Here is an 11537-nt window from a genome sequence, read left to right on the forward strand (position 1 = left end):
TGGGGGCGGGGGAGAGATAAATGTTCAGAAATAAGAGGTTGCTGCGGCCCGCCCTACAGGTTAGGAGTGATATAGTTATGCCGGAGCGGGCAATCAGACCGGCCGGAGCGGGCGATCATGAGGGGACATCCTCAGCGGTGAAACGCGAACGGGAGCTGGAGTATAACCTAGCTAGGTGGAAAGCTAACGCTAGCCAGCCACCTGTTCCATCAATCCTGCTTGCAAATGTCCACTCATTAGACAACAAACTGGACTACATACAACTTCAACAAAACTCCCAACGCGAGTTCAGAGACTGCTGTGTTTTTGTTGTGGAAACATGGCTGAACAACAGTGTCCCGGACTATCCAGCTACCAGGACAGCTGCTCTGTCGCCGGGTAAGACTAGTGGAGGTGGGCTGTGTTAACATGGACTGGTGCTTGTATCCAACTAACTGCTGGTGGAGTTTGTGACTGTTAAATGCTGACCATTCTGCATTCCACGCAAATTTACGGCTGTGTTTATACTCGGTGTTTACAGTTGTTTTTATACATTTTAAATGTGTAACACCACGGTGAAACATTGTTTTGTGTATATGGTTGAAATGACAATAAAACACACTTAAGTTGACTGTCTCACTGTCTGTAAATGGTAGGCGTGGCTTGAGAGTGGAGTCTAAGGTGCTGACACACCAAAAAGTCAAAGTCAAATCAACCCCGGAGGGGCGAGGGAAGGCACCAGAGACACACGGGGCAAGGGAAATAGAGGAACTGGGGACAGAGGGCTCTATGGGACAAGGAACAGAGAGCACTGAGGCACACGGGACAGGGAACAGAGAGCACTGAGGCACACGGGACAGGGAACAGAGAGCACTGGGGCCACTCGGCAACAAGGGACAGAGAGGGGCCACTCGGCAACAGGGGACAGAGAGGGGCCACTCGGCACCAAGGTGCTGCGGCCAGCTAGTCCAGGGCTGTGGACAGCAGCGAAGACGGAACCCTTTGGGCAGCCAAAGAGGCCATCGAGGACCTTCAGGAGGTCGAGCAGGACAGCGAAGATCCTCAGGTGGGCGAAGGTAGAGCCCCTCAGGTGGCCGAACAGGACGTCGAGGACTCAGAGGCGGCCGTCGGCGAAGGTAGAGCCCCTCAGGGCAGAACCCCTCTAGAGGCCGTCTGCGAAGGCGAAACCGCTCTGGAGGTCGTCCGTGAAGGCGAAACCCTTCTGGAGGCCGGCGGCGAATCCCTTCTGAAGGCTGGCTGCGAAGGCGAAACCTCTCTGAAGGCAAATCCCCTCTGAAGGCCGGAGGCGAAGGCGAATCCCCTCTGAAGGACGGAGGCGAAGGCAAATCCCCTCTGAAGGACGGAGGCGAAGGCCAAACCCCTCTGAAGGACGGAGGCGAAGGCCAAACCCCTCTGGAGGCCGTCCGTGAAGGTGAATCCCCTCTGGAGCTGGGCTGAAGACAGGCAATGGGTCAGCTGGGCTGGAGTCAACCAAACAGGCAACGGGAACCGAGGTAGACAGGGGCGCCGACAGGACACGAGGGGCAGGAGAGGGTCTGACCAAAAACAAAGGCAAGGTTTCTGGAGGACAGGACAAGGGCAAAGTCACTGGGGCGGTCTCAAGGATAGTTTCAGGGACATGGGGACCGGCAAAGTCACTGGGGGGGGCGGCCTCTGGGGCGCCGGAGATTGACAAAATCACTGGCTTGCCCGTAAGCAAACACTCTGGGAGAGCGGTCGACGTGGGCTCTGGGAGAGCGGTCGACATGGGCTCTGGGAGAGCGGTCGACATGGGCTCTGGGAGAGCGGTCGACATGGGCTCTGGACGACTGGAAGACTCTTGAAGAGCTGTCGTCGGAGACTCTGGACGTCAGCTGAGACTCTAGACGGCTGCACGTCAGCGGAGGTTCTGGGCCGCTGCACGTCAGCGGAGGTTCAACGGTCAACTGCTGAACAGCTCAGAATCAGGCTTGCTGCACAGCATGGACTCTGGGCCGCTGCACAGCACGGGCTCATAAACACAGGTAACACTGGTCCGCTCTGGAACACAGGTAACACTGGTCCGCTCTGGAACACTGGTCAGCTCTGGAACACTGGTCAGCACGGGCTCGAGGCTGCTGGACAGTGAGGCCTCTGGGCTGAAGAGAGGGTGAATCAGGGCATGGCGTCGGGAGCCATGTTGTCTTCTTCCCAGTCTCCGGCTTCCATGGTTCCCAGGTAATATGGCTAGGCGAGTACCCTCAAAAGATTGCTTGCAGTCGAGGGTATCTGCTGAACAGACAGCTGCTGAGCTGATAGACAGGAGTTCAGGGGAGCTGCTAGAAAGCGTACTGGACCCTGGTTTTCCAGCTTAAAGGCTGGCTGCATTGGCCTCCTGCATTGGCTTGGAAACACACAGAACCTTAGCAGAGGAATGAGCTGGAGTTGACAAGAAGCGTTTAACCCAGTCTGGAATAGAGTCCTCTAGCCAAGGCTTTTCTGACACTTTCACACAAGCAAACCGAATAGCCTCCTTCTGGTAATCACTGTCAGTTTCCTTCCACATGGTTTTAAGCTCAATTAGGTCACAAATTACATCATAGAGCTTATCAGTCACGGAGGATGCAGGATCCATATTCCAGGTAGCTTGGAGCAGCAAACAGTAGGAACAAAAACTGGGAACCCACCGGGAAAAAAGAAGCCTCTCTGCTGGGTCCAGTTGGTCAGATCATTCTGTTAAGTTCTGGGAAGTTGAGGACCCAAAGGCAGAGAGCAGGCAGGCAGTCAGGAGAAAGTTGAAGTTGAGGATTTATTAAACCAAAACTCAAAAAATAACCAAGGGAGTCCAGAGAATAGCTGACACGGAGAAACACGACCGGAACAAACACACACATCCAATGATCTGACACAGGACAAGGGGAACACAAAGACTAAACACAGAGGGTAACGAGGTAACAAGAGGCAGGTGACACAAGGGCTGGGAAACATGTGGAAAACATCAGGCAATCACAAGAGCGGGAAAACACAGGGAGTAAAACTAGACAAGACAAGACAGAGAACAGACTATCAAAATAAAACAGGAAACAGAACATAAAACAAGACCAATAATCACACAACAGAAGGAAACAAGACATGACAGAAAACCAGGCTACAAAAATAGAAAGAAAACAGACTACAATAAGACAAGGCAAAACACCAAAACCATAACACCTCTATAAAGCAGCGAAGCAAGTGCAATCTGGGATTTGGTGTCTTTCATCCATATGAGCCAAAAACACATTTTCTGGCTTATCTCTGCCTAGAAGGCACCAATTTCAATAATTTTTTCACATTTCTACAACATAAGTGATCCAATTTAAAGATATATTCGTCTTTCCAACGGTGAAATATCCCTTTAATGATGAGGGATTTCTGCCTTGACTGACAGCTTTTCAGAGAAAGCAGAGGTTCTCTCACATTTTTAAAGTGGCCATATTATGCTCATTTTCAGGTTTATAATTGTATTTTGAGGTTGTACCAGAATAGGTTTACATGGTTTAATTTTCAAAAAAACATATTTTTGTTGTTCAGGTCTCTGTTTTAGCTACAGAGTGAGCCCTCTTACTGCTGTAACATCTTTGGTGGCAGTCGCACATGCGCAGTAGCTGGGTAAAATCACATAATCTAGCTGTTTGTTTCTACAACTTCAGTAGTACAAGGCAGGATTAGCCGGGAGACTTCTTCTAAACGAGGGCACACTTCCAACTTTGCGTGGAATACCTGCAAAATAGGGACATGTAAGTAGTTCTTTTGTAGGTTATGGTGAACTAGTGTGTGTTGTAGCAGTGTTTTGCCATTCAGAACGAGCTAGCATGCTAGCGATAGCATGCTACAGTTAGCCACCTTGTTTCGGCTAGTGACGTAAAAAGCCCTGCCGATTTTGAACAGCTCACCCGGACACTGAAAGCAGAACACATTCAGAAACCTGTATCTTTTTTCCAAGTTTGTATGCGTGTGGAAGCACGACAGACACAATTAATCCCAGAAAAAGTGATTTTTTTTCATAATATGGGCACTTTAATATTTCAATGTATGCTGATGAATTACGGACTAGATACATTTAATTTGGTAGCAGATGTTTGTCATTCTTCATCTGTATTAGAAACTCCATCTGAGCAGGTACACAGAGATAAACAAGAGAAGGTAAGGCCACCTCAGTTTTGCCACAGAGCCAAAACAGTCAATGAATGGCCGCAGTCAGTTGCCAGGCAACACTATCCCTATCACAGCAGGAAGTGGAGTCGAAACAGAACATTAATCACTTTCAGCTCAATCTCACAAGAGTCACAGTGCCACGGTGCTCCGGTCAGACAGAGGTTTCTCAGTCACAATGGTTCATACCTGTGTTTCCTGGAATTCCTGGAGGCCTGCTGAGAAAGAGATGTCTCCAGCAAGTATATATTAATTTATGGAACACATTTCTGAGAATTAATATCATCAGTCCATTTTGGTCCCACTTTTTTCTGTTTAAACACTATTTGTTTTCAGAGGGAAAGCAAGTGAAATATGTTTCAAATGATTTATCTTGTGCCTGGAGAATTTATTTGGCACTGAATTTCCTTAAAACAAATCATGAGGGATGGCTGCCTGCAGTTCAGTCTGCTTCAAATCTGTTTGTATCACCTGCCAAAGCGCATCTTTTCAAGGCAACTCCAGCTCCAACAGGGTTTTTGAAATTATATTTACTACAGCCATGATTGTCTGTCTCACACGGGTGGGATCTATGCTGCATCAAGACAAAAAATAGCTAATGTCTATAAAAAACAGATTCAATCAAAGTGGCATTCGAAGCACAGTATGGCACAAAAGGTCACAGTAGTTGTCTGCTTTTTCTCCAATGGATAACTCTGCTCTTGGTCAAATGAGTTTAAATTTGGCATTACATCAGCGAAATGACAGAGATGCAATTGAAAATGACTCAATCAATGAATTTTAGGGTCTGACCAATATTGAAATAATTCCAATTACAGGGGTGCCAGAGCGCTGGTTTGTTATCAAGATATATTGAATCTCTCAGAAGAGGGTCGCACCCATTCATATATCATCTTATAATGAAGTAATAATTCATATGACATTCAAATTATCCTGTGTCCCCTGTTGCTATAATATTCATTTATTAAATGATTCCTGGTGGCATTTTGAGTAGGAGGCTACATTGGTGTAGCAGCTTATTGGCAATGTGCAGGCTCTCACAGCTTTGCCAAAGCCAGGCTCGTTGCAGAAGATCTGTGAATTGAGGAAAACCCGAAAAAATGTCAAAAGGCAGCATGTGGGCAGATTCACTTGAGTAAAAAATGACAAGTTTTTCCCCGCCGGTGCTCATAAAAAGACCTAATCAAATACATAAACAGAATCTGCACATTAAGCGGGAATGGAATGAGCAATGTGAGGAAATCATTGTTGGAAAGCTGGACAGTCTGCCGCCTGCCTAACTGATGCTCTCATCCATAAAATAATGTACGGAGGTAAATAGTAAAGCCACTATAGGTTACCTGGGCTAACTACATACCCACAGAAATAATATAATTTAAGCCGTGTCCCTTCAGTTTTAAAGATCCTTAAAGATTGAATGTAGTACATGTACATGTTGGCTGCTTTTTGTGTAGGTTTCAGTTACACATTCTGTCGAAATACAGAATGACTTAACTGCAGCTGGATCACTAATTTATCAATCACAGATGAACCGACAACAAATACCACATGCATTTCTCATTCTAAGCCCCAGGATTATTAATCAATCAAAGATAGAGAAGTGCAGTTTATGAATATATATTTTGACAAATAAAAATAGTGGCAGTAGCCAGAACATGTAGTGATTACTAATATATTCAGCTGTCAGATGTTAGTGTGAAGATGGACTGTGACAAGGAGAGAAAAATGTGTGACTTTTTAGTATGGCCACATTTAGCCACATTGAAATCTATGTCTTATTTTAGCTGAATATCCAGCCACCCGGGAGTTTGTCTCACATTTTCATGCCAACAAATAGGCTATACATTATACATTCGTTTAAGCTAAATCACTTTTGCTTAGCATTGGGACTGCAATGTGTTGTCTTTATATCAGACCAAAAGGAGAAGGCTAACAGGGCATGACAATGAGGGGAAAGGTCAAAGGTTCATCAAAAAGATTGTGTTGATGTTTTTTTTTCCCTGGGAGTATAACCATGAAAAGCACAGCAGAGTTGCTATCATTCTTGACCCGACCATTGCTATCAATCAATGACCTCTACTCCATGTTGATCATAGTAGACTAAAATGGATGGTGATGTTGTAAAACTACCATACAGATGACCTGTTATCCTACATACAGCCATTAGAATGGACAATGGGTAACATTTTCATGGCCATGGTTCGACTTTTCTATTTCAGCTCTCTCGTGGGTTTTCAGCAGTGCAACTCCTCAGTGCATCTTGCGGCCACTTTCGTTAAGCAGCGCCTTCTGGGTTTGAGCGCATTTACCTCTGCCGAAAACACGTCAAGCACTACTGCAGCAGCAGCAGCAGCAGCAGCAGCAGCAGCAGCAGCAGCAGCAGCAGCAGCAGCAGCAGCAGCAGCACTGCACGGAGACAGCAGCACTGCACGGAGACAGCAGCAGGCCAACGAGGAGCCACAGGGAAGCTTGTCAGCTACAGACTTGCTCATTCTTAATTATCTCCATCATGGCTGCTGATGAGACCCGACAGGAGCCGGACCTGCTCGAAATGCGCCAATTATCTACAAAGGACGGATGTGCGTTCGTGTGTGTACAGAGCAATATGTTCAGTTGAAAGTAAAGGCAGCTGATTAATACGGAGTCGCTTAACTGTGGTTGTCAGTAGTTAAATTAAAAGGACGTGCGTTGTCTGCTCTTTACGTAACCTTTTTTGCGTACTTTTGCACCGGGTATGCCGCGTGGACCAAGATTATTTTGGCGAGGATATCTGTAGTGCTCTCCCCTCCTCCCTGCATCCGTTGTTGTCCTTAACAGCAGACACTCATTCAGACGGGGACCATTCGTCTGGAGCAACATTATAAACAGACGAGGAGCTGTTTTAATGAAATCCAACATCGCTGTATCCAGGTCGAAGGTAGGTGTCTCTCTCGGTTTGCCTTTCTCCATCTCTCGGCTCACGTTTCCATGTTGTGCTCGTTTGTTTTCGAGCAGAATGGTGCAATGCAACGTTTGCAAAGCTCTTCCACAAATGGATAAGGACATTTCAGAATATGACATAACGTAAATAGTTGCATAATTTCCCATTTGTATGTATTTTATTCATTTGTTTCTTGTTTTTTTTCTTTTTTTTCTTCTGTGTCTCAGAGAGATAAGGAGAGCGAGGGAGAGAGAGAGAGGGAAATGGGAAAAGGAAGAAAATCAATGCATTTCTTCCAGGACTGTAAACGCACATGGGTTAGCGTGAGTACCGGGTGTGTGCGTGTGTATTTGTTTTGAGGGAAGACGCGCATTGTGCAACGCAGCAGGGGGAAGTTTGTACCGTAGCCTATATGCGCGAGGAGGCTAGAGACAGTGGCTATACTTGCATGTCTGCATGGGCTCAGAGGTGGGAAGTAACTAAGGACATTTACTCAACTAGGCCTACTGTACAGTATGCACAATACAAATACTTTACTTATTTTTTTTGCCTTTTGACTGTATTGGCATTTCAGAGGGAGATATTGCAGTCAGCCCATGCTGTGCATTCATTCGAACTGCACGCTCCTTTATTTGCATATTAAGCTTTTACATGCAAAACAATGAATACGCTCATAAGATATGATGCATTTCTAGAGTTTTAACACCCAACACCTATTCTCATTGAATACAATTACCTTTAATATGCTACTTTAATAAATAACAACTTTTTGTTTAGGCCATGCAGGTATATTTCGAACAATGATACCTATAGATGAAAAATACGCATTTATTTTTATATTTCCCTTGTCTCAAGGGATTATAATTGAACATATAAGGTAGGCATGCTTTATACATGTGTTTACAGACATCACTGATGTAAACAAATAGTTAATAGCATCTGAAACAGCAGCATTAGTTATGCAGTGTTTGTACCTGTAGGCCTATAAAAAGACTTGTTCAATGTGGGAGTGACGCCAAGTTCATATGTCCACTGTTTACATTTGTGTCACAGATTTCCATTGTGGTACTGTTGGGATTTTAATACTTTCCCTCCACAGCATAAATGTGCATACGTTTGTCTGTCTATCTATCTATCTATCTATCTATCTATCTATCTATCTATCTATCTATCTATCTATCTATCTATCAAAGTACAGTCTGTATGTCTGTCTAATAATAATATCTGTTTATCGCTTTTGTTTCTGCTTTTTGTAGCCTTCAATCAGCAATGCCTTGGAATCCTCCAGCTGCTCTTCCATGCTGTTTTCTGAGAATGGGATCGTAGTAAACCTCTCTGGGATTTAGATCAACTGCTAGCATGTTGCATTCTTCCACCAGAACAGGTGACAGCCTGTTGGAAACATTACCTCATTGGAGTAAGCGTCCGAGATGGGTCCTTTCCCTCACCCTTTGCATGGCTCTTCTCTGGCTTCCAGGGGCAGCAGCATCCACCTTAAACTGCCATAAGACATGCATCTGCGCCTCAAACATAGTGAGCTGCTCCAAGATGAATCTGACCACCATCCCATCAGGTCTACCACTCTACACTGCTGTGCTGGATCTCAGCTACAATGAGATAGTGCGGCTGCGATCTGAATGGACCCCAGTCAAGCTCCTGAAGCTCCATAACCTCCTCCTCAGCCATAATGGGCTCCAATTCCTGTCTTCAGAGGCGTTCCTATATGTGAAGCACCTGCGCTATTTAGACCTGTCCTCCAACAACTTGCGACTGCTGGACGAGTTCATCTTTGAGCCCTTGGTCAACTTGGAGGTCCTTTTGCTGTACAATAACCACATTTCCCAGATTGACCGCTCAGCCTTTATCGGCATGATCAACCTTCAGAAGCTCTACCTTAGCCAGAACCAAATCTCCCGTTTCCCATTGGAGCTGGTCAAGGAAAAGTCCCGTCTGGAGAAGCTTAGTCTCCTGGATGTATCCTCCAACAAGATCAAGATATTACCCATTCAAGAGCTCCAGGTGCTGCCTGCCTGGATTAAAAATGGCCTCTACTTCCACAATAACCCTCTGCTGTGTCACTGTGATCTCTACACTCTCCTCGCCCATTGGTACATTCGAAAGCTCAACTCCGCTGTGGACTTCAAGGGCGACTACACGTGTATTCTGCCTGGCCCACAAAAAACCCAAGTAGGTGTTTTTGATCTCAGTGATGACCATATGAACTGCAGCACATTCAAGGAGGCAGATGAAGAGGCTTTTCTGGAGCAGAGGCTGATCCTTAGCTGTGACACCAAACACAGGAACATGTTAAAGACCTGGATGTTGCCTGGGAATGTGGTGGTGACACCTGGAATCAACCAGACAGCCAAAGTCTTGCCAGATGGGAGTTTGCAGATTAGTTCGATCAGAAATGATGACTCTGGGACCTACACTTGCTTTGCAATGAGCGAGGGCTTCAATGAGACGATCTATGTGGTGCTGAAGGTTCACAACTTCACCATGAACGGGGGTGGAGAGACCCTAAACACAGCATACACCACCTTGGTGGGCTGTCTGGCCAGTGTGGTACTGGTGCTCATGTATCTTTACCTGACACCATGTCGCTGCTTCTGCTGCCCCAATAAAGGTAAGGCTCGGGGTGAGGACAGCATCCATTCGTCCATGCTCAGCGTGACACCGACCCGCGATGACCCAGCGCTCAAGGCCGAGCTGAACAGGCACGTGGCGTTTATAGACTCCAAGGAATTGCAGGGCCAGAACGGCAAGCTGAACCCCAATGGGGATGAGGATGATGATGATCTGGATGCAGAGGCTGGTTCTCTTATGAAGGGAAAGAGAAAGAAGTCAGTAGCAGAGTCCATCAGCTCCGTCTTTTCAGACACTCCCATGGTGGTCTGAGATGAGACCGGCAAAGAGGATGGATACCACACGACAGGATGTAAATGGTACGTGAGCCATCGTTTTAGTTAATGCAAACTGTGATTGTGACCTTTTGGGAGGAAACAGAGGAGGGATGTTCATCTGTAGTTGCTGGCAAGTGGAAATAACGATCTCAAAGAGAGTACAAAAAAAAAGTCTTGTTGCCGACAAGGACAATAAGCAGGACTTTTCCAGCATTTTAATCTGTAGCACTTAATATTCATACTGTGAAGGAACGGCAGTGTACATGAACAGTGGAAACTACTCAGTCTTATGAGAGCAAAACGTAGATGATATATTGTTGATATCAGCACTCAGGATGTGATCCATTAAACTGCTAAAGTGTGGGGAAATAGCGTATGATTCAATGCACAGGTTTAAATTAGATTTGACTCATAATTATATTTATTACAAGGACTAGAATAGATTGCATCTTACCTACAACATTAGAGCATAAATACATTTACCCATCCTCTATCAACACAGGGACAGAGACAGCCGCCATCACAAGGCTATGAATTCATCTTTTGTTAATCTTGAGACACTATAGAGAAACAGCATGCCATAAACCCACATTATACGAGGCTGATCTGTACTGATCTTTAAGTGGGATAAAAAAAATGTGCATTCATCAGACGTTTAGTCATTGAGAAAGCAGTAGCACAAACATTATATTAAGAGGCCATCGCAGGTCATTTCCATCCTACTTCATGGCTGATACTTAGTTACACTCATATAGTTCATCAGACCAATCTCTTTTTTGTATTCAGAGTCATATGTGTAGCGATACAGGAGAAAGCTATAGGGATCAATGTACAAAGAGGTATGGTATATAAAATAGTTAACTAGCTCGAGGCAGAACATTCCTTATATATGAATTGTATATCAAAATAGTTGCCTCTTAGTTCTTGCACATCTACAGTATGACCCAAAAGAAGGCTTACACAATTAAAAACATGTAACCAGCAGATACACATTAGATGCAGGGAAGTATTTTGTCTTGACTGGTTATCAACATATTGTGTCAATTTTGTATAGACAGGTACCATCGTCCTTACAAGGACTAATAGACTGAGGTACTGCAGAGTTTGACTCATCCTATTGGCAAAGTTATAGCATTTGTTTCTCTCAGTCACACTAGCAGGAAGTTAAATACCAAGCTAAAAGCTGCCAGCTCAAGTTTGTTTCTTTTTCTTTCCTGTATGTAAATTGTGCACCTTACACAAAATCCCGAAATATTTTAATGTGCATTGCTCAAATAAAACATAAACCTTGGTGTATTCATATGTCATAAATTATGTCGTAGATTTAAGTATTTGATTTTTGCATTTTGCTCGCACTGGTTTGCCCTGTGGTAGTAAAAGCTGTACATTGTATTAGCAGGTAAACATTAGTGTGCCACCTAATAAAACCTACAGGGTTCTTCCAAATGACTATGAGTAATGCTGATGAGGCTGCACATTATTTGACAGTAGAGAGCTGGTTTTATAGTTTGTAGCTACTGACAGGAAACCTAATGTAACACATTGTGATCTTCTGAACATGCAAT

The 11537-nt window shown here is 44.9% G+C and overlaps 1 protein-coding gene across 2 annotated transcripts; it reads left to right on the plus strand.

The window, feature by feature from the left end:
• Positions 1–3613: 3613 nt before the first annotated feature.
• amigo1 (adhesion molecule with Ig-like domain 1) lies at positions 3614–11318 on the plus strand. 2 transcript variants are annotated; one of them, XM_078254850.1, is made up of 2 exons: positions 3614–3734; positions 8326–11318. In XM_078254850.1, the coding sequence occupies exon 2, from the start codon at positions 8429–8431 to the stop codon at positions 9965–9967; it is 1539 nt and encodes a 512-aa protein (XP_078110976.1). In that variant the 5' UTR covers positions 3614–3734; positions 8326–8428; the 3' UTR covers positions 9968–11318. The 2 variants fall into 2 exon arrangements, with proteins under 2 accessions (XP_078110976.1, XP_078110975.1); XM_078254849.1 differs by lacking the exon at positions 3614–3734 and adding an exon at positions 6607–7066.
• The last annotated feature ends 219 nt before the right edge of the window (positions 11319–11537 follow it).

Source organism: Sander vitreus, chromosome 7, assembly GCF_031162955.1.
Source record: "Sander vitreus isolate 19-12246 chromosome 7, sanVit1, whole genome shotgun sequence".
Classification (NCBI taxonomy): Eukaryota; Metazoa; Chordata; class Actinopteri; order Perciformes; family Percidae; genus Sander; species Sander vitreus.